Source organism: Muntiacus reevesi, chromosome 3 (assembly GCF_963930625.1).
Source record: "Muntiacus reevesi chromosome 3, mMunRee1.1, whole genome shotgun sequence".
In the NCBI taxonomy this organism is placed as follows: domain Eukaryota; kingdom Metazoa; phylum Chordata; class Mammalia; order Artiodactyla; family Cervidae; genus Muntiacus; species Muntiacus reevesi.
Window position 1 is genome coordinate 218,703,117 of NC_089251.1, and position 24,601 is coordinate 218,727,717.

The 24,601-nt window shown below is 38.9% G+C and overlaps 1 protein-coding gene across 1 annotated transcript in view; it reads left to right on the forward strand.

The window, feature by feature from the left end:
• ARHGAP15 (Rho GTPase activating protein 15) overlaps positions 1 to 24,601 on the forward strand; it is a 677,158-nt gene that overhangs the window by 417,379 nt on the left and 235,178 nt on the right. The window contains exon 10 of the mRNA XM_065927842.1: positions 19,651 to 19,749. Within this exon, the coding sequence (XP_065783914.1) occupies positions 19,651 to 19,749 (99 nt within the window). The remainder of the gene's footprint in view (positions 1 to 19,650; positions 19,750 to 24,601) is intronic.

The window sequence follows — 24,601 nt, forward strand, 5'->3', positions numbered from 1 at the left end:
ATAAATTCAATATTATGTAAAGAATTTGACAGGACCTCACTTAATGTTTTTTAGAAACAATTAACATGTCAGAAGAGGAAGTGAGAGCACTTTTTGGTCATAAATCTGTTTACATAATTACCAGTTGAAGAAGTCAAACATTTTAGGAGGAAAAAAAATGCAAGGTTAGACCCTGTTTTCATCAAAAGCAGTATTCCCAATGATGTCAGATATCTCAAATTCTCTAACATAAGGGTTTTTATTCATGTATACACTTGTACGCATGCCCTTTTAATCAGAAAGATCACATATTAAAAGTATGATTTACGTGTAACTATATGGCTGATTCATGTCAATGTATGACAAAACCCACTGAAATGTTGTAAAGTGATTGGCCTCCAACTAATAAAATAATATTAAAAAAATAAATAAATAAATAAAAGTATGATTGAATAATCTTTGAAGAAAAGTAATATTGGTTAGAAATACACTGTCCATTACACACAAGGAAAGACAATTACTTACATCTGTGTGGGAAGTTATGTTCAATTCAAGATGCCACAGCAATATGGAGAAAGTATTTCTAGGGTGGCTATGTAGTATAGGTATTAATATATAAGTTTTCCAAATATGGCCATATGGGGCCACGTACCAGGGTACTTTATCAGTAAGATGCCTGTCCCATAATGCATCGTGGAAGACAGATTGGAAAGCAGAAAACCTGGCCAGGGAACTGTGGCCTCAGAAGGGATTGATGGGCAGGAGGTAGATGGTGGGGGAAAACAACATCACAACCCTGCACTATGACCAGGTAGAGAATAAATAGCATGTTGGAGACAGTTGGGGAGGTGGGACGTCTTATCTGAGGAATTCTGGAGAAGGTAGTAAGTACTTTTGGGTAAAGGTCTAGTGGAAAACATTTCCCTGTGATAATCCAAAGCCATCTGTCCCTACAATCAGTTATTATAGCATGAACACTACCAAATGCCTCAAGAAAGCTTCTGTCTCCCAGATGCAGTTCTCTAACTCAAGAGTCTGAGAAGCTGCCATGTATATGTGTTGAGCTTCAGTTTCTTCTGCTGAGCTGGATGGTAGACATTCAACTGAGACCCACTGCATGGAGTCTGTGCTAATCCATTTGCTGCACCATCTGGTGGTTAGGGGTGGTGGAAGCATCCTTTGCTGGAGAAGGTCCCAGCCTGTTGCCTCCATTATCACCAGCCTAGACTCCTAGACTACAAGAATATCTAACAAGTAAAGCAGCGATGCTGTGCATCGTTGGGGAAAAGAGGTGCTTGAACACAAAAACCATACTTAGTTCTGTATGGTATTTAAGTATATGAAGAACACTTGAAATAATGAAACATGTGAAAGACTATTTTCCCCATTGGGTCCGGGGGCATGTGGTGTGAAGTGATGAGATGATAGTGACCAGCTCTCTTTGTGCTTTTTGAAAGAGCTACAAGTAATCTATTTTACTCAGGGAAACAATGTATTGCAGTCATTAAACCACAAAGATGGCAATTTTAAAGTAGATTTGAAGTCTGTCTTGGCTCTGCTACTTATTTTTTGTGAATTAGGGCAAAGTAATGAAATCTGCTGTCTTGACACTTTCCAGATATTACCTCTTAGGATTGTTGATACTATATAAAGAACAATCAGCATAGCAAGTAATAGCTATTCATTCTTATACTCTTTAATTCTTCTCTTACTATCTCAGAGCATATTGTACGTGCTTCTTCTCCTGGATGCAGAGTAGATATTCTGAAAATTTCAAAACAGATAAAATATGATGAGATTTTTGTGAGACTGCATTAATAAAACCAATATGTGGAGCATCCTATCCACCTTGTGCTGTAGTATCCAATAACAAGGCTAAAGAAGTCTGCTTGCATTTCTTTGTGCTTTGATGGTTATTCACATTGCTTACTCATACATACTTGTAAATCACTGTTTTCTAAGAAGATACAAAGTTTCATAAAGCAGAATCCCCCAAGAAATGAGTGAGGGAGGAAAATGTACAACAAATATGGCATAACATATCAAATGTCAATTGCTTCAAGGGGCATTCAGGTCATAGATTTGGGAAAATTACAAGTGGGAAAAGAGTGGGAAAGATTACTATTTCTTTTACTCCATGGCCCTTAAACTGAACCTTAAAGTATTTGGATATGAGAAGAAAAGAGTAAGACATGCAAGGTACACAGTTGTAGGAAAGCATGAGTAATGGTAATTTGGATGAAATATAAAGGATTTAGTAAGTCATGGTGGCAGGTGGTTTGCATAGGGCCAGGCTAAGGACCTTGTACTTTATTTTATGAGCAGTTATTATTCACTCAGTACCATTACATATTTTTTATTTATTTGATGAACATATATTGAGGACCTACCATGTGGTAAGTGATAGACTGGATGTTGGGCCCACCAAGATGTGTAAGGTGAGATTCCTTTCTTGAAAATTAGACACTGCCTAGAAAGAAGTATTCTATATTAAAATAAAATTATGTCCATGTCTCGCCAACCTGGCTCCATTTGAAAAGTCCAGTGGGGGGGGGGGGAGAAATATATATATATATATATATATATATATATATATTTATTTATTTATTTATTTATTTATTTATTTATCCCTTACTATCCACAAAGGATTGGTTCAAAATTTGAGGATGCTACAATCCTGTGTATAAAATGCCACAGGACAGTCATTCCTCTGTATTTGCTGGTTCTGCACCCCTGCATATGTGAAGGACTGATTGTATTAAAAAGCTGCATTATGAAACTAATTTTACTTAATTCCTATTTAACCTCAATGGGCCATGTCCCAGCAACCTGTTACTGTGAATGAAGTAACAATGACATGAAGGTAGCAAGTCTTCATAGGTAGCAAATATCGCAAGTCTTGGTTCCCACCTGTATCATCGTAACAGTTTAGCCTTTCTGTTTCCAATGTCTCCCTAGCTATTTCTGGGACACCTGGAGTGTATCACATCTGAGGAGAACTGCTCTCTTCATGTTCTTCTTCTTTGATTCCTCTTCTTTGATATCTCATAGCCTACAAACTAGCCAAGAAAGGCAATTTGCCATGGCCACAGCCAGCCAGTGTCTTCTGATCAATGACTGCTTCAGTGCCGACTTACTGTCCAGAAGTTTCCAAACCTACAAAACCTTCCAGGGGCTGCAGTCCCTCTGGTTCCACTGCATTTCTGGCTTCACTCTGCCAATCAGGAAGACTGCCCTGCTCCCAGACAACTACATGGTTCATTTGATTTTTTTTAGGGCCTGAAGCAACAGTGCTTAGGCTTTGAATCTCACAAAGTGAAAAATTAGCTTCTTTCCATTCTCTCTGAGGCCCTCTCCTCAACAGAACTCAGATCAGCTAGAATACATGAAGCATTCTCCCATCTCTTGAGAATTCCCACTGATTCCACAAGCTCAAAATCCTTCTCAAGCAAGCCACTTCTCAACCACACTGTTGGTGTTTTCACCAACAAATATTAACACTTGAAATTAGACATCTGGGTAGTGACCATCACTCTGCCAATTCATTTGGTCGACCCAACCATTTCATCTTTAAGTATGCCTGTCCTGCCATGGGAGGCCCTGTTAGCTGGAAAAGTAATGTAGAGTGTGTGAAATAAACTCAGAAAATGTACTGTATGCAAAGTGCATCTCCCAATGAAAGTGAAAAGTGTTAGTCACACAGTTGTGTCTGACTCTTTGTGACCCCATGGACTGTAGCCCGCCAGGCTCCTCTGTCAATGGAATTCTCTGGGCATGAATACTGGAGTGGGTAGCCATTCCCTTCTCCAGGGGATCTTTCCAACCCAGGGATCAAACTTGGGTCTCCTGCATTGCAAGCAGATTCTTTACCCTCTGAGTTACCAAGGAAGCCCATCTTCCAATGAGATATCTATTTATTCAATTCTGTGGACAGCCCTGGGACAGGATAGGCTGTTTGAGAAATGTTAGTGCAAAGTCACTTTCTATAGTAAGGGCTGAGAAAGAAATACACACCACGTTTGACTGGAAGCCCCAACAGAGACAACATGTTTTCGGAAATGTGTGCATCATGGCCTACTAATTTGGGCTCATGACCCCTTCTCTCCAATTACATTCCTGGAAATGTTTTTCAATTTCTTTGCATAAAATTATCAGTGGACGACAGAGAGCAAGCAAACCTGCATAGTGTATACACCACACCTCCATGGAGCTAGCCAACACTTCCACAGAACCACACCATTCCCCAGCTCTTAATATGGTTTATTATAAAATCCTTTACCTGCCTCAAAGCACTTTTCATCAAAGCTGCTTTTAAGCTGAAGCTGAGGACCAAAGAATGCCTTTAACAGAATCCTGAAATAGCTTTTAACCCAAGGCTGAGAAGAGAAAGTGCTTTTAACCTAAAGTGCTTTCCTCTTAGGTACGTCAGCATGTACCTAGCTCTCACCATTAGTAGCTGTGAGAACACCCTTAAGACCCAAATGAAAGAGACTCCATTACAGATATTCAAACCCATTATATTAATATATTACAAGTAATTTTTGAAATCATTAAGCAGTTTTACTCCAACTAAATTTAAATCTTTTCTTATTGAACTATGCATTCATGCAAATAAATTGAAGTCTTACCACCTGGGATTCTAACAAATCTATGCTGATATTAGGAAGAGTGCAGTGTTATTTCCTGGATTTTACTTAATCCAGAGTGAGTCACAATTTTCACACCTTCTCCACCCTAAAAGAAACTTTCAACTTTTTATCAGTTGAATGACATTACCAGCTTTAGTCCCTTTTAGTATGGGCTAAAAGGTGATTTTATTAAATCATTTAGATTTAATTCAATCACATATCTGAATAAATTTCATGTATAAAGTTTTCTTCTTATCCTCATCTCTCAAGCAGAAGTAAAAGTACTGATTCCATAGTAATTTTAACCCTGGTGAAGTTCCTTCCAAGTAAAGTAAGTAGACAACTTAATCTATAAAAGTTTTAACTTCAGAGTAATTGTAATAAGTTGTATGCTTGAGCAGTTAAGCTCCATGAACAGTTCTCTAGTTTAAAAACATAAATTGTACACAAATAGGGATAAAGTGGCAAAGTTTTACATCTTTAAATTTTATTCCCTTTTACTTTGATAGACCCCTCAGTAATGCTAATAAAATGAGGATAGGCGAAGGAAAAACAGAAAATATTGTCAACCCCAAATGTAAATAGCCAACCTTTGCTAAGCAAAATTTGTGCATGTTGATCATCCAAAGTGCATTAATGCAAACTAAACTGAAATACGTTTCTTTCATCAAGTTATCATGAAACAGTCTTTACATAAAAGTCACTTTCTTTTATACATTGTCTTCTCTTATTCATGTATTCGTTCTTTCACTTATTCATATGTGTTTTTACTTGGCATCCAGAAGGGAATGTAATAGGAGGCAATTGAAATACATCTATTTCTCTAGGAAAGAAGGAAAGCTATGTTTATCTTGTTCTAGTGTATAAAGCTTCCTTCACCTTGAATATTTTTTTCTAGCTTCCTCTTCCTAGTAAACTTCTATTCATTTTGAGTCTTCCAGCTCAAAGTTACCAACCCCATAAAGCCATTTCTGTCTTCCTCATTCTGAATCAGTCCTCTTCTGTCTATCCCCACACCATAATTTCATTGTTTGAGCATTTTAATACCTTCCAAGGAGACCGTGAATTGTCTCTGGTGGACTAAAGAGCATCTTACTTCACTCCGCTTTAAAGGGAGTAGGAAAGAAGGGATGGAGAGCATGAAGTCTTTCAGTGGTTTTAGAATTCCTATTTATTTACAATTTCTCATTCCTTCTTGTGGAAACACTTGTGCCGATGGATGCTCCTTTAGTGAAGACTGCCCGTCACTTACTTACTCCCATTGTTACCACCCTAAGACCATAATCTCTCCCTGAACTATTTCACCAGCTCTCTAGCTGACCTCTCTGCTTCTTTTCCTGATCCTCTTAAATATAATCTGCACATAGCAACTAGAAAGATTATTTGAAAACATAAACCATTTGACATAACTTCCCTGCTCAATAATGTCCAATTACTTAGAATAAAATCATACTTAAAGTCATATCTATTTTTCTTCCTGTGACCTATAGGGTTCCACCTGCTTTGCCACGAGGCTACGTTTTCAGTTTCACCCTCAGCCATACTTCCTGTTTATCATTTCACTTCAGTCACACCAGCCTTCTGCTGCTCCTCCGAGTTACCCCGCTTACTCTCGCTTGCTACTCCCCTAATTATATGTTCTACCTACATACTGGATGGCTCATGCCTTCACTTCCTGGGTCTCTGCTCAATGCCACTACCTCTAAAAGGTCTTCTCTGATAACACTTCCCTCTTGCTCTCTGTCTCCCTGGCATGCTTTATCTTCTCATAGCACCTATCACCCTCTGATATATTAATGTGCTTATGTGCTCGTTTCCCCCGTTTACATACAGAGTGTGTAAAGACAGAGAGTGTCCTATTCATTATTCCATCCTCTTCAAGCATTGAAAAATACTCAGGGATGGATTGATTGAATGGATAAATACAAAAATGCAGTAATATCCACTTGGTCAAGCCATTCTCTGTATTGTTGTGATTCTGTGCACACACATGTGGGGGAGTGTGTGTGTGTGTGTGTAATTTATATGTTGTGCTGCTTTAGGTAAGCACAGAAAAGAAGTATAGGACACAGATTGGCCTAAGGGAGACAAATATAGAAAAAAGGTATATTCATTGTTATATTTGGGTTAATCAACTCTTCATTTAAAATAAAGGTGTCTTTCTGGCTGGTGGACCCACCAATATGTACATTGCATTATGTGGATCAAATGGAGTTGAGATCTATTTTTAGTAAGAGTTTGGGAGCTTAAAAGGAAGAGCCAAAGGATGCTTTAGAAAAGTCTTGTTTGAGGTTGAGGGTGTAACTCTGAAAGGTGGAGACTGCTGACAGCCTGAAAAGAGAAGGAGGAAAAATGGAAAGGACTGGGGAAGGATTCTCCATACTGTCTGGATGGCAGCCAGTCTGTCTCTGACCCTCATCTTTGGCTGATCTTGTCAAAGGGTGCTACCCTTGAAGCAACTGTCCAACATTGATTGGAAGCTCCAGATCCCAGCCTTCCTTTGTTGGGGGAGATCTTCTTCCTAGAACCTCGATCAGTCTCCTCCAGGTCAGTCTCTCCAGGGTAGACCTTGTCATTTTCCACCAGTGACTTTAAAGTCTGCAAGATCAGATGAGATACAAAAATATGAATAAACATGTGGGAAGTACTATACACAGAAGTGTATATACTTAAAATTCCTATTTATTTAGATTCCAAACTACTTGAAAGTTAAAATAATTAAGCTTTTTCCTGGACTTGCCACTTAGGAGCAAAAAAAATTAAGAGTAAACAAGGCAATGAGAGAGATTTACTTCCAATGTGTAATAAGAGACTCAGCAGAGAATCAGTGCAACTTTTGATGCCTGTGTAATAAAAAGCAATAGCTGATATTTCTAATCAAAGCCCTGAAGTATTAGATAATTCAGAACCTTCTGAAGCTCTTAAACATAGATTAAATTCAGTGCTACTGTTTTAGCATTAAATGTATTTCTCTTCATCTTAATTCAAAGATATACGCCATCAGTAAACTGCAGTACTTAATTTAAATCATGTATTTCTTCAAAAACTCTCAGTAAAGTTGTGGGAGAGTTATATGATGGGGGCTCATATAGTGGGTATTTTAAAGGTAAGGAAAAGAAAAACGCAAGAATGGAAACAGAGAAAATATAAGAATAGAGATAGGATTCCTTGATAAGTAATCTAAAAGTTTTGCTCTGGAAACTACTCTCAAAGGGAAACTACATGTTGCTTATAGTTTAAAGTCAAAGAATGAAATCACCTAAATTGATGAAATTACCCATCTTGAGAATATTATTTTTGTTCTCCATCAGCCACTGCCCTGTCCTTAATAGCATCCTATTGGGAAATGATCTACCTGTGTCTGTGGCATTTTAGAGAGAGAAAATTTCCTAATGAGTGCTACCTACTAAGAAAGCTACAAGGGTTGTATTTTTTCTCATTCTAACCCATTTTTTAGACAAAATCTCATTCACTTGGACATCATCTATTAGAACTTCAAATCTTGGTTAATTGATGAGCAGAAGTCATTAAGACATTAGTGGTGATGGGGGTGACAATGGAAATAGCATCCTGTCCCTCTCAAAGTCACAAGACAGCAAGACAGTTGCTGTATTTCCTTTTTCTTACTTCTTAGCTCTCCTGAGAACTTTGGATTAAGCCTTTCTAAGACTGGTCCCTCACTGGCAGTAAGCCTTTCTAAGACTGGTCCCTCACTGGCAGTAATTTCTTTGAGGAATTAATAAATTACTTTTAATTCTTAATCTAATTTTTAAATTTTATTTTGAAATATAGTTGATTTCTATTCTAAAGAGCCTCTCGAGGGTGAAGGAACTAAAGAGCTTCTTGATGAGGGTGAAGGAGAAGAGTGAAAGAGCCACCTTAAAACTAAATATTATAAAAAACAAAACTAAGATTGTGACATCCGGCCCCATTACTTCATGGCAAACAAAAGGGGAAAAGGCAGAAGTAGTGACAGATTTCCTCTTCTTGGGCTCTAAAATCATTCAGATGGTGACTGCAGCCATGAAATCAGAAGATGATTGCTTCTCAGCAGGAAAGCTATGGCAAACCTCGACAGTGTGTTGAAGAGCAGAGACATTAGTCTGCTGACAAAGGTCTGTATAGTCAAGGCTATGGTCTTTGCAGTGGTTGTATAATGGTTGTGAGAGCTGGACCATAACGAAGAAGACAGAGTGCCAAAGAATTGATATCTTCTGACTGTGGTGCTGGAGAAGACTCCTCAAAATCCCTTGGACAGCAAGGAGATCAAACCAGTCAATCTTAAGGGAAATCAACCCTGAATGCTTGTTGGAAGGATTGATGCTGAAGCTGAAGTTCCTATATTTTGGTCACTGATGCAAACAGCTGACTCACTGGAAGAGTCCCTGATGCTGGGAAAGATTGAGGGCCAAAGAAGGGGGCATCAGAGGATGAGAGGGCTGAATGGCATCGCCAATACAATGGGCATGAACGTGGGCAAACTCCAGGAGATGGTGAGGGACAGAGAGGCCTGGTGTGTTGCAGTTCATGGGGTTGTAAAGAGTCAGACATGACTGGGTGACTGAACAGCAACATTATTGATTAAGAATATTGTGCTAGTTTCAGATATACAGCACAATGATTCAGTTATAAATTACTTTTGTTGTTGTTGTCCAGTCACCCAAGTTCATGTCCATTACATTGGTGATGCCATCCAGCCATCTGATCTTCTGAAGCCCTCTTCTCCTTCTGCCCTCAATCTTTCCCAGCATTAGCGACTCTTCCTATGAGTCAACTGTTCACCTCAGGTGACCAAAATACTGAAGTTTCAGCTTCAACATCAGTCCTTCCAATGAGTATTCAAGGTTGATTTCCCTTAATATTGACTGGTTTGATCTCCTTGCTGTCCAAAGGACTCTCAGGAGTCTTCTTCAGTTCGAAGGCATCAGTTCTTTGTCACTTTACCTTCTTTATTACTTTTCACTCTTTATTATTCTGCCTTCTAAAATTACTTTTGGTTCCTAGTAAATTCTTTGAGTTTCCTACTACCCCCATCCTTTGACATCATTTGAATAAATTTTTCTTTGCTTAAGATAACCACAGTGCTTTTTTTTTCTATTGTAGCCAAAATCTTCAATGAATATGCCTCGTTACCAAAATAACTGTGCAATGTGTGTGTGTGTGTGTGTGTGTGTGTGTGAGTGTTTGAACAGTTCATTTGTTTATTATTGTTTTTCTCTTCCTCTCTTTATTTCTTCATGTGTGTAGTTCTATGGGCTTTGTTTTTCTGCTTTAAAATTTACTAGAGTAGCTGCAATGAGCCTCTCTCCTGATAGCAGAATAACATCATTTTGAAAAGCATGTGGAGACTGTCTCCCTGCATAAATGATGATAACACCGTCACATTATTTGAACATTTAACTGCCTCTATTGAGTAGTTTTCCTCGTAGTTTTGATTCATTTGGAATCTAACTGACAAAGATCCCATTACTGGCTGTTCTTTCCATAATTTGTCAAAAAATATATAGCAGAGATGAGGGAGAATGAAGCTAATTTGTAATCTGGGAGACTTAACCTGGTTATGCTGATGAACTAACTAAATCGGTCAAAAGTTTGAGTGCTTAAAGATTAAAAACCACCATTCTCTAGTTAAACTCTAATTCATTATGTAAACAACATGCTTTGTAAGTGCAGTCATGTGGAAGGTCTATTTGTTTTTCTCACCAAAAGATGCTTTCAAAGAAAAATTACAGAAAATGGATTTTCTCCAACCAATGTGCTGCCTGCCACCCCTGGTACAAGCGCTGAAGCAAGAGAACAAAGATGTAATGATCACACCAGCCAAGGCCATGGGCATGTGCAGAACACTCCAAAAATATTGGCACCCCTAGCAAGAGGTGTTTTCTAAATACAAAAAGTTGTTAAGAGAGGAAGAAAGGATTACCAGTGAGCCCACAGATGGAAATATAGGTGGAGAGTCGGGAACTCAGGGTTCCAGGATTGCTCCCTTTTTTGGATTGCCATAAGGAGGGGGAAAGCAGAAATAATCCTTAAAGTTGTGCCAGGATAGCAGGCATGGATATTTAGGGGGCAAAAGCTAGGTCATCAATGCTTGCCAGGGAAACAAAACACCTTGTTTCTCCCTCCCGCTTTCCTTACACAGTTTTAAGATAGAAGATTCTGTGGTTCAAACATGTTCCTATAATTTAATGGTCTTCCTTGGTGTATCAAACTCTGAAATCTGTATCAGATTTACAGATAGGTGGCAATCCTACAATAGCCCCTAAACTGTACAATGATGTCTTAGCTAAATCTCTATGATTAATAAATAAATAAATAAATCTCTATGATTTACTTCCTTAGCACTTTTGATTTTACACACTCGTTTCAAGTGTATCATCATCTCCTCCACATTATATACTTCACCATGTAATGTTTAAAGCTCATGTTGTAGTCTTTTTTTTTTTAAGTTGTAATTGATAGAAACTTGTTCAAACTGCAAACATTTATTAGACTACTTGCCTGAAAAGTCCAAGAGACGAGGATAGCTTCAACCGTGACTGGACCTGTGGGCACAAAATGCTATCAAATCTTTATCTCCTCCATCCCTCAGCTTTCTTTTCCATTCTGTTGGCTTAATTCTCCAGTATGTTTTCTCAGAAGCTGGCAGTATAACTTCTAGAAGCTCAGACTCATATCCTCATAGTTTACCAATTCCTACAGAAAGAGGGCTCCTTTTTCCCAGTAGCACTTAAAAAAAAAAAAAGCCCTCAGAATTTGGGAAACCAGATCCACTTGGATCATGTGTTCATATCTGAACACACGTTCATATGCCTGTGGCCAAGGGAAGAAGTGCAGGTTTATTGCTAGAGCTGGAGCTGGTGGTGTCAGCACTATTTAAAACAAATGGCAGCAATATGAGAAAGTATCATCCCCATAGGAAAACCAGAGTGCTCTTACTGGAGAGTAGAAGAATAGTTCCAAGGCCAGCAAAACCAGTAGACATGCCACACACTCATCCTAACCAGCGTCACCCGTAACAGTGGGTCTCCCCCAGTTCTTTCCAATCCCCGCACTTCTCTGATTGTAAGCCCTCTTTGGGAACACTGTGGACAGTGTGTGTCCATGTTCTTGCCAAATTTGTTTGGCTGCATTAAACTGAAAGTGTTAATGTTGGTCACTCAGTCATGTCTGACTCTTTGTGGCCCCATGGACTGGAGCCCGTCAGGCTCCTCTGTCCACGGAATTTTCCAGGCAAGAATACTAGATTAGGTAGCCATTCCCTTCTCCAAGGGATCTTTGTGACCCAGGGATTGAACCCAGGTCTCCTGCATTACAGGCACATTCTTCACTGTCTGAGCCCCCAGGGAAGCCCAGTGCCTTCTAATTTCTAATGCACCCCAGGGCAACCATATATGGTGCATCATATTTATGGTATGGTATATGTGTGGCATCATATATATGGTGCCATATATAAGTATCAGGAAGTGAGGAGCTGAGGGGTCTCTGTTTCATTCACCTCCCTCTGCACATTAGTTTGTGTGCACACTCGCTCATTGCACATAGCCATCTCTCCAGATGGCTCCCCTTGCCCCTCAGCGTCTAAATCTGGACAGACTTACAGTTCAAGTCCCCGGAGCAGATAGTATCTCTGACACCACCTCAGTCTGTAGCATCCCAATTCTAAAACTTTTGGAGGGAGAATTGCACTGACCCAGCTTGGGCCACACGACAACCTTTAATTTAACCAGGTTTACCCAGAAGATATGGGTTCCCCTGGTAGCTCAGATGGTAAAGAATCTGCCTGCAATGCCAGAGACCCGGGTTTGATCCCTGGGTCAGGAAGATCCCCTGGAAAAGGGAATGTCTACCCACTCCCAGTATTCTTGCCTGGAGAATTCCATGGACAGAGGAGCCTGGTGGGCTAACATCCATGGGGTCCCAAAGAGTGGGGCTGGATTGAGCGACTAACGCTTTCACTTTTTGTTTTAACCTGGAGGGCTGGGTCCTTTTTTTTCCAGAGCCGTGCCTTACTGGCTGAGTGTAGCCACTTTAAAGTCAGGATATAAATGAGGTGATTTTTTTTTCTTTTTTACCTTTCTGGTAACCAGTGAAAGCACACATTTCCCTTCTATCTAATGAAGTTCAAATATATCAACTCTTTTTCCCCCGGGACTCTATTGGCGATCTGGGAAGGGCTGTTTTCTGCCATGAGGGATTGCCTGCACTTACCTGGACCCCCCAGTAAGTGGCAGCAATGCTGCTCCCCCACCTCTGGCCTCAGCGCGCCTGAAGGTAGCCAGCAGTGCCCCCTCACCCTCTCTAGAGCCTTCTGGCAATCCCAAAATCAAAAATACCCCGCAGTTGAAATTTTCTGCTCTCCACCCCACTCAAAATCCTTCCCCACATCCTGTCTTTCCTTATAATTAGTGGATCCTCTTCACTAACCTGCTAAAAAGAAGTCTGTTTGCTGTCTCTACTTCTCATCTTCCCTTCAAATCTTGACCATAAGCCTCTGCTTTTCAGTTTCATTCTACAAAAGCCATTTTCCTTAGGATCACCAATAGCCTCTTAATTTCACCTTGATTTCTCATCAGCATTCTGTTCTGCAATACCTATCCTAACTCCTAAATATCAGTCTCTCTATTCTTCTCCAAACCCTCAGGTTTCGGCATCTTAGTCTCCTTGAACCAAGCAAAAAAACTTAAATCCTCTTTGCCTAGTGAGTTAGCTCACCTCCCGCATCCTGTCTGCAAATCCACAGAATCACTGCATCTCTCCGTTGTCTGAGTTAGGTCCTTATCTTTTTTTTCCATGTAGAGCCCAATGTTTTGTAACTATGGGCAAATGACTCAATATCTTTGTGCCTCAGTTTCCACTCCTCTAAAATCCAGATGATAATAGTGTCCACCACCAAGGTATTACAATTACTATGAAGATTTAGTAAGTTAGAATAAAGTTACTTTGAACTTTGCCTGGCTGAATGTAATAAGTCTTTGCTATTATTATTAAACACCCTTATAATAGCACTAATTGCATCGTATTATAATTGTGAGAGCTATTCTTCCACCCAGAGTGTAGGAGATCATGCTTCATGCATCATTGCATGTTCAGGATGGAGTGCAATGTCTAGGCTACAGTGGGCATGTAATAGATAGTTATGAATGAACGTCAATCTTTGATTTCTTTACAGTGCTCAGCATATGGTAGGTGCTCATGAAATATTCACTGAATTGAATTAAATAGATTTGAATTGATCTGTAGAGAATACATAATAAGAAGTGCCATAATATAACATAAAACATAATGACTTTAAATTCTAAGGTGAGAGAAATTTCCTTTGAGTCTCTCCTTAGGATTGACTCTAAATGGATGTATAATTCCACCTTCTAACCAAATTTAGAATTTTTTCTCTATTTATTTGCTCCATAGTTTTGGTTTCCATGTCCTGAGAAGTCTCTTTGTTTTCATTCTCACAGCATAGCTTGAATCACCAAAACTCCAGACTCCTGTTATCATTCTTTATCAGTAAGCTGTTGCTGCCTAACAAACAAACATATGATCTCAGTGGCAAACAGCAAGAAGCACTTATTTTTCATGTGTCTGTGGCTTGAATGGACAGCTCTGCTTTACATTGTAGGTTTGACTGGACTTGTCATCTCAATGAGGGTCAGCCTCAGTTCTGTGCTATATGTATTTACTCTGGAGCCCAGACTGAAGGGGCAGCTGCTACCCAGGGAAACTCTTGATTCAGCAGTAACAGAGAAGCAAGCATAGAAATCTGTAGCATGTCTGAAGACCTCAGTGTTGAACTGAAACGTAGTCATTTCTACACAGGCTACATTGTCCAAAGTAAATCATATGGGCAAGCCCTCTATCAGTGAAATGAGGAAATAAATGTCACCTACTCCAGTGAGTTTTACCACACAGTCACATGGCAAAGGTGGTGAAAGTATAAATCTAATTCAGAGAAGAGGAGAAGAATTCTCAATGATGACTAAATTTACCACAAACCTATCCTGATTCTGTTCTTCATAACATCTGCATATGTAACCACATTAGCTTCTTAACAGATCTTTTGTGTTCAGTCTTCACGATCTGTACCCCTCCACCATTTTGTTATGAATATTTTGGTTACAGGAGATAGAATATCCAGTTAAAAATTGTTAATATTATTTCATATAATAAGAAGTATAGAGAAAGTGTTTTAGAACAGGTTTAGAAGTTCAGCAGTATCACTGAGGTCTCAGGTCTTTGTAACTGCTTTTTTAAAATCATGTTTAGCTTTGGCTTGCAAACTTCCTGTCTCATGGTGACAAGATTGCAGCACTAGCTCCAGGCATTGCAACGTTGCACGTTGATGTCCATGAAGGAAAAAAGACAAAATGCCTTCATGTACCTCTCTCCTTTTATCAGGAAAAAAATCTTTTTTAGTTTCCTAAGTCATATCCCCTTGCATTTTACCAACCAGAACTCTCTAATTTTAAATAACTTAATCTACATGATTGAAGGCAGGAGGAGAAGGGACAACAGAGGATGAGATGGTTGGATGGTGTCACCAACTCAATGGATATGCGTTTGAGCAAGCTCTGGGAGTTGGTGATGGACAGGGAAGCCTGGTGTGCTGCAGTCCATGGGGTCGCATAGAGTTGGACACGACTGAGCGACTGAACTGAACTGAACTGAAAGCTACAAAGGAAGCAGAAGTCAATGGAGACCATTTGAACATCAGAATCTGTCTTATAAGTGGACTCTAAAACAAGAAAGAAGTTGGGAGGGAAATGGTGTCACATTTCATGCTCTCAGATAAATGCCTACTTGACTTAATAGTTAAGACTCCTCATAACACAAACTTTATCTCCTCTTAAAGCTTCATACATGAAGATTTCTCTAAATAAGAAAAAACGTATGTTTCCCTTTGTACAATCACACCAAGATGATTCTTCTCATCACTCTCTCATTGCTGATTATTTAACCCTCCTTCATCCTCCCCAAATGCCCTTTTTGTTCTCTTCCTTACATCTCCAAGCTAAGTCTAACTTAACTTTGAGGACTCAGTTCTTCTCTGGGAAGTCTTCCATGAGTGCTCAATGCTCCTTCTAACATGTTCCCATTGGATCTGTGCTTCCCTGGGAATAATATACTTCATGATGACTTGTTCTTGCTTATTTACTTATATGATGTCACCATTAGACAAGAAACTTTTAGAGCACTGGAAAGGAGCCTTTGCTAGCTCCTGACACAGAGCAGGCACTTAGGATTTCTTTTAAATAACAAAATGAGTGAAGGAGAAAATACACTAGAATATCTTCATCTTTTTCATTTTCCTGTATCTACCTGTCAGAAAAAAAAGGAGAAAGAGACCTTTCTCCAGACTTTAGCATCATCTTCATTCAAGAATTTATCTTTCTTGAATGATCTCCATCTCATAAATCCTCCCTCAACCTCCCCCTTTCCACATATAAACCTTTGCACTAAATGACAGAAAAAAAGTCTATATTTTAGAACATCTTTCTTTTCACTAAGTACTTTTTATGATACCTGCTATATATTCTATTTATTACCTTATAATTTATTATTTATTAACAGAATATTTCTGGTAGCCCTGCAATATTATAAGCTTCTTGATATCTATATCACAACCTAATATGCCTACTCATTGCTACAACTATAGAGGATACTCAGTAAATATTTCTGAAATTCATTTGAATCATGACTGTCGTTAAAAGGTTTTATTCTATATAACAATTCTTCCTTTCTGTAATCTCTGACCAGTTTAAATGATCAAATCTGAAGTTCTGGATTATTTTTCTTAAATAATATTTCATGTTTTTCTCTCTTATGTTGATGACTTTACTGTTTATGAATGAATCTTTGTTACTAGACCAGATATTCAAAGCAAATATTCATGATTATTTCTCACTTCTCTACACTATGTTGATAAGTGCTTTGAGCTTGTCTTCTTTCTGTCTCTTGGACAAAAACGCACATTTCCACATTAAGTTGCATTATTATTAGTGCTCTAGCCTTAATTTTTTCCCTCCCTGCTGAGTTGTTCTTAACTCAAGCCATCACCTTTCCTAAGAAATTGATGAAAATCATGATTTCCTTGAAGTCTCACCACAATCTGTGTTGACTGTCCCTTTGAATAACATATCATTTACCATTGTATTATGCTGCATCTTATATTTTCCCCCACTTATGCTAAAAATATAAAAAGATAGAAATACCAGACCACCTTACCTGCCTCCTGAGAAACCTGTATGCAGGTCAAGAAGCAACAGTTAGAACCAGACATGGAACAACAGACTGGTTCAAAATTGGTAAAGGAGTACATCAAGACTGTATATTGTCACCTTGCTTATTTAACTTAAATGCAGATTACATCATGAGAAATGCCGGGCTGGATGCAGCAGAAGTTGGAATCAAGATTGCCAAGAGAAATATCAATAACCTCAGATATGCAGATGACACCACCCTTATGGCAGAAAGCAAAGAGAAACTAAAGAGTCTCTTGATGAAGGTTAAAGAGGAGAATAAAAAGGCTGGATTAAAACTCAGCATTCAAAAAATGAAGATCATTTCATCTGGTCCCATCACTTCATGGCAAATAGATGGGGAAACAATGGAAACAGTGACAGACTTTATTTTCTTGGGCTCCGAAATCAGTGCAGATGGTGACTGAAGCCATGAAATTAAAAGAGGCTTACTCCTTGGAAGAAAAGCTATGGAAAACCTAGACAGCATGTTAAAAAGCAGAGATATTACTTTGCTGACAAGGGGCCATATAGTCAAAGCTATGGTTTTTCCAGTAGTCATGTATGGGTATGAGATTTGGACCACAAAGAAGGCTGAGCACCAAAGAATTGATGCTTTTGAACTGTAGTGTTGGAGAAGACTCTTGAGAATCCCTTGGACTGCAAGGAGATCAAACCAGTCAATCCTAAAGGAAATCAATCCTAAATATTCATTGTATGGACTGATGCTGAAGCTGAAGCTCTGATACTTTGGTGACCTGATGCAAAGAACTCACTCATTAGAAAAGATCCTGATGCTGGGAAAGATTGAAGGCAGGAGGAGAAGGGAATGACAGAGGATGAGATGATTGGATGGCATCACTGACTCAGTGCACATGAGTGAGTAAATTCCAGGAAATGGTGAAGGACAGGGAAGCCTGGCGTGCTGTAATCCACGGGGTCGCAAAGAGTCAGACACGACCAAGGGACTGAACAACAGCAGCTGTGCTAAAAATATGTTTTACATATTTGAAAACTTCTACTGATGAAAAAGATGATGTCTTATATGAACAATTCAATAAATATTTATTGAACTTCTAGTATTTGCCAAAGAGTGTCGAGTTACTGGGAATTCAGTAATAAAGAAAATGGGAATAGTCCTTACTGTCTTGGGTTTTGCATTCTAAACAAGGAGAGCAACTAACCAGTAAACATATCAATCTAATATGTCAGATGGAGTAAAGTGCTGTAAGAAGTAAGCTGTGGGCAGCATGGAGATTTGATATCAGCAGAGGTTGCCAGTTTTTTTAAAGGTGGATAGGAAATGCTACAATAAGAGGGTGACATTTGATCACCTGGGTAATTGATTCCCACACAGAGGAAATAATAAGTTCAAAGTCCCTGAGGCAGAAGTGTGCTTGGCATGGACAAGAATCAGTGATGTAGACAGAGTGGCAGCAGCAAGTGATGAGCAGGAGAGAGGAGAGAGGAAGCAAATTAAGTCAGATAATTGGTGGAAAGTCAGGTCGTTTACTGCCTTGGAAGTGATGTCAAGGAATTAGATTTCATTGCGTGTGAGATGGAAAGTCCTTGAAGCTACTAAATATTTGTTTCATTGTCAATAATCAACATCTCTGCTGTTTAAAAAAGGTTCTGAAAGTGGATGTTGGTGACGGTTGCACAACAGTGCGCATGTACTTAATGCCACTAAACTGGACACATAAAAGTGGTTAAAATGATAAATTTTATGTTATATATATTTTATCCCAATTTTTAAAAAATCCTTGAGTGAACACCATGGACCCAAAACTGTGCTTGACCAAAAGAACAGTATAAGCAATGCAGCACTCAGAATCTGCTTTGAGAAAATACATTCCATATATTATAAGCGAAAATACACAATGCAAGGTAGCATAAATCATGTTCCAAATGAGAGAGCTAGGCTAGAATTTCACACAGTGTTCTCGGAAACATTAGTCTGGAGAGATGCCCTTTGAAATAAAAGGATCTTACTCAAGTAAGTTTGGGAGCTAGTGCATCCTTCAGTGCTGCCTGGAGATTCCGAGTGCACATTGGCATAAGACAGGCTCTGAAATAAGTACACATGAAAGAAACCTGTTTAGCTTTGCTTAACCCAGTGTTGCTAAATCATTTTGATTACAAGCTTTCCCCCTCAAATCGCCTATTAACATCCTGAGAAACTGGTATTCCAAAGGACCTATGTCTCAGGAGACATAAAGCTGAGACAGGAATTCCGGATAGAGTTTGTGGAGCAAGAACCATCTGAGCTGAGCCCTAAAAGAAAGGGGATACTTAGATTAGAGGAAGGGCAAATTCAAGGCAGGAGAAATGTGAAAACATTCACTTCAAAGTAAATCTTCTGGAACTTGCTTTTTTCAAATATCATTGTGCCACTGAATGAATCTAAATACACTAACATCATAATTTTGATGATTGTTGATAAACTTCTTCTCAAACACTAAGACATCAATTCACTAAGATTCATTAATTTGTCGAAGTTTTCTTAATTCCTAGCCATTATTTTATAGACAGTGAAATTAAGCCCAGAGAGACTATAACTTACTCAGTCATCCCTGCCTAATCGATGGCAGGGTGTTCATTTTCTTTCTCTAGGGCCAGAGTCCTGTTCCATAAAGGAAGGAGCTATGGTCCTTGCATGTCTGCAACAGACACTTTGGAATTAAAGCAAAAAATCGATTCCAATGCAAGATGCAGATTTCATCATTCAGTGGATATGGAAACAGAATCAAATTAAAGAACAACGCAAGCTTGGATTTTAATGAAGCTCATCTTTGTTTCTTTTGCAGATCAAATTTTTGGCTCTCATCTGCACACACTGTGTGAACGTGAAAATTCCACAGTTCCACGGTTTGTAAAGCAGTGCATTGAAGCTGTCGAAAAAAGAGGTGGGTAACTGAATGTACAGCCATTCCCCCAATACTGCATCCTCTACACAACCCATGCTCACATTAACAGCACCACTTGATTTGTCTGGAAAGCCATGCAATTAAAACCTGACTGTTGCTAATCAGTTAAGAGGATCAAGTTTCTTATTAACTTCAGTTTGTTTTCACAGTAGGGACATCAATAATTCCCACTAATGTTCTTTTTTTTAATATTTTGCTCTCTGACATGTTGTTGATTCAATTGCAAACTTCTTGTTTTCCCGCCAGTGATAAAACTCTCATAAAATATCAGTACTGACAGTGTTAGAACCCTCCTAAAATTCATGCTGGTAGACGTTATGCCAGAACGAATTTTGGTAAGCCCCCATTACCCAGTGAAACAAATAGTCTCCTACTTGCAAACGGTGATGTTCCATTTTCCACATGTATCTGTTCAGCACAGAACATGCCTAACTAGTTTTGCTGGAACAATTAACAGACACACCTCCAGTGTTAAGATGACCTTTGATTCCTATATTTCAGCATTCTAATTTTCATCTGAAATTATCTCATCTTACTGAGGAGAACAAAGCAAAACCCAGTTGATTCATTATTTCTATGGTAGTCTATCTATAGGGTGTTTTTCCTTCAGACTCTGACTCATTCATTCAAGGTCATTTTCCCTGGAAGATACATACAGTAGATGCAGAATCTCAAAAACTATATTGTATAAAAATGTGAAGCTTCATCACCATCTGTTACAAGTTTACAACATATTCCGAGGATCTAGGGGGATATATATCATGTAAAAGATAGAGGTGTTTTCAGAAAAAGAATTGGTGAATCTATTCCCCTTTTCAGCTCCCAGTTTCTTAAAACAATAGAACCAAGGGAAGAAATCTTTACCAAGTTATCTGCTAGTGAAAAGCCATTTTAATTCTCTCAATGTTACCTGGCTTTATTATAGAAACATAATAAAAATGGTCTGCAATTTCCAACTCCTGGAAATTCATACTTTAATTATACTGTAAGGACAGCCTTGGGATCCTATTATTCCCATATCAGTAAGGAATGAGAGAATAACAAGAAGGGGACAAGTGGGTAGAGAGAGTGGGTAAAGTGAGCAGCTTTGGGGAAAAGCATATCAACACATCAGAGAGAAGAGCTGAGAGTTCAGAGAGAGAATAGAAAATAGTAAAAGCAGAATAAACACAAGGAGAGGTATCTGTGAGGAGTGGAATCAATTGGAGTTTAGAGAGAAGAGTCCTTTTATTGCATGTTACAATCTCATTTAATTGTGTAAGTACATATTTTAGGAACAAATATTATTTAATAAATACTTAGAGCCAAATGGATCGCTGAAAATGTTATAATAACAAAAATGTTATTATTGCCAATAGTTAAATTATCATCATTTTCTGGAGATCTTCACTCACTTATAAATACTCAGTATTGACAGTGTAAGCACCGTCATATTAGAACAAAAATCCAAATAGGACTTTGGGGGAAGCTGTGCATAATAAGATGTGTGCACATTTAAAAAAGGATTTTATAACTCTTTATTTCTGTATATACCCCAGGCAAAATGAAAACTCTGCTAGACACAGCTTTGTGGCATCCAGATACCATGGTATTGCAGAATTGAAAATGCCTATAAATAGAAACTGTATGTTTTGTTCATGGCATTTTATTGGTGATTTTTAATAAAATAAGACCATGTTTTTGCTGACAGGGGCAATTATATTTGGCCTTATATTTCATTGTCTCAATGTTTTCTCTTAAAATGAATTTGTAGATTCAGCACTAGATAGGTACTAGTCCCATATAATGATTATTAATATAACTCCTAAATGTTTTAATGAAACTCGAAGACTACAATTCCATAAAGCAGCCATAAGTCAAAGCATTTTGGCAATATTAGCTTAAAGGAACTCTATGGAAATGTTCAACAAAAACTCAGAGTCACAACACAAACCTCTCACATCGCTGCAAGATTTGCAAGTGTGTGCTGTTGATTATATTTTTCTATGATCATTTGTTGGATTAATATTCTTATGTTTATATGCCAATTCTGTTTACTCAAAGTATTGTTTTTGCTAAATTCTGGCATAAAGCACCTCAGTACAGAAATAATTTATGTGAATATAAGTCCAATGTTTATGTAGGTTTCTGATGACATTTTGTGCTGGGGTTGGTATTAGGAAGTAACATATAAAGGTGCCAAGTTTCTCAGCACGGCTGGACTCAGCATATCTAGAGCCCTCCTTCTAATGGCCAGATCCTCTTCCAGCCAAGATACTCAACTGCAGAGTCATGGGAAATGCTTATGGACCTGTTATGGGAAAGGCATGTTTAATGAAAACTGTCTGTTTATTCTCACAGACTTAGGAAAATGGTCTCAATCCTCCCTACTGCAGCACATCAGCTGTTACATAAAAACTACTTGTTCCCTTTCTTTTTTCTCAAGTCCTTTCTTTTTTTTCGAGATTATTTTCCCCACCTTAAAAAAATCATTTACAAACTGCAGTAATATTTTTGAAATGCTTCTGTGCTGTGCTTAACTGTTCAGTCATGCCCGACTCTTTGCAACCCCATGGTCTATAGCCCACCAGGGTCCTCTGTCCATGGGGATTCTTCAGTCAAGAATACTGGAGTGGGTTGCCATCCCCTTCTCAGGGGATCTTCCCAACCCAGGGATCGAACCCAGGTCTCCCACATTGCAGGCGGAATCTTTACCATCTGAGCCACCAGGGAAGTCCAAGAATACTGGAGGGGGTGGCCTATCCCTTCTCCATGGGGTCTTCCCAACCTAGGAATCAAACTGGGGTCTCCTGCATTGCAGGCAGATTCCTTACCAGTTGATCTACCAGGGAAGCTCTAAATGCTTCTAACATTCTTGATTACAAATGAAGCAACATCAGGAGGGCATCTCTCACCATTTACTTATTCATTCCTCTGTTCATCCATTCATTCAGTTAGTTGCTTACACTTGGCAGAACCAATTTGCCCATGCTTCTCTAGTCTCCCCCAGGGATATCCTACCCAGTCCTTGGCAAAAAATGTATTCTTTATCCATCCTTGGCAAAGTGGTATTCAGTTCAGTTCAGTCGCTCAGGCGTGTCCAACTCTTTGCGACCCCATGAGCCACAGCACGCCAGGCCTCCCTGTCCGTCACCAACTTCCAGAGTCCACCCAAACCCATGTGCATTGAGTCGGTGATGCCATCCAACCATCTCATCCTCTGTCGTCCCCTTCTCCTCCTGCCCTCAGTCTTTCCCAGCATCAGGGTCTTTTTAAATGAGTCAGCTCTTCGAATCAGGTGGCCAAAGAATTGGAGTTTCAGCTTTCAGCATCAATCCTTCCAGTGAACACCCAGGACTGATCTCCTTTAGGATGGACTGGTTGGATCTCCTTGCAGTCCAAGGGACTCTCAAGAGTCTTCTGCAATGCCACAGTTTAAAAGCATCAATTCTTAGGTGCTCAGCTTTCTTTATAGTTCAACTCTCACATCCATACCTGACTACATGAAAAACCATAGCCTTGACTAGGTAAACCTTTGTTGACAAAGTAATGTCTCTGCTTTTTAACATGCTGTCTAGGTTGGTCATAACTTTCCTTCCAAGCAGTAAGTGTCTTTTAATTTCATGGCTGCAATCACGATCTGCAGTGATCTTGGAGCCCAGAAAAATAAAGGCAGTTACTATTTCCACTGATTCCCCATCTATTTGCCATGAAGTGATGGGACCGGCTGCCATGATCTTAGTTTTCTGAATGTTGAGCTTTAAACCAACTTTTTCACTCTCCTCTTTCACTTTCATCAGGAGGCTCTTTAGTTCTTCTTCACTTTCTGCCATGAGGGTATTAGTTGCATTTTAAATTTTGAATCTCTTGGACATGCCTAGAAGAAAATCTCTTAATGAGCCGAATGTAAACCAATTTAACGAATCACTTGTTTAGTGTGTTTCTTTATCTTGATTTGGATTTCCTTTATTCCTCTAAACCACCAGAGCATTCTCCTTCTTACCAACTTATTGTAACTACATTAAAGTTATTTCTGTGGTTTCTGACATTGTCTGCTTAGTCCAGAAAATATACACAGAACTTGGAGGGCCAACTGTGAAGGAGTGTGTTAGTTTTTAAAACTTTTCCAAGTGGTTAATTCTCCTTTGCCTTGCCTTTACAGTTTTGGACTATGTGTGTGTGTGTGTGTGTGTGTGTGTGTGTGTGAAATTATAAATAACCAGTGAGATTGAATTTATGTTTCTTCTTCTAGAGAAAATTATACAAAAATATTGAATGATTATTCAGCTAATGCTCAATAGACATGGTAAACTGACCAAAAGCAGGAGATAATCTGACAATTTTTTTTAAGGCCTGGAGGAACAAGCATGTAGGGGATGACATTGTGACATGCTGGTGGTATGTAGAGCTAAACAGAGAGAAGTCCAGTTTTCAGCACTTTGTGAAATGCTCTTTGTAGTTTACGATGATCTAAGAGGTATATAGAAATTGTTTTCTTAAAAGCAGAGTCACTTGTATCACTTAGAGACAAGGACCTAGCGATATGAACTAAAGAAAGTACTTCATCTAAACTGGTATAATTAGTACTAAAACCTTAATCCATAGGTTTTTGTGTGTGTGTGAAAAGTCTGTGACTGACTGTTCTTTGTGAAGGCCAGTCATTTGGAAAGAGCCCCACATAGTATGTGACGCATTGTAAACACTCACTAATATTGGCTGAATGAAGTAACAGAACTGGTGATACTGTACTTCAGCCATAGGTAGCTAGCTGCTCAGATACCTATTCTGTATCATTCCCCGTACTACCATCTGAGAATATAGAGGAGATGCACATTAAACAAACTGTGATAAG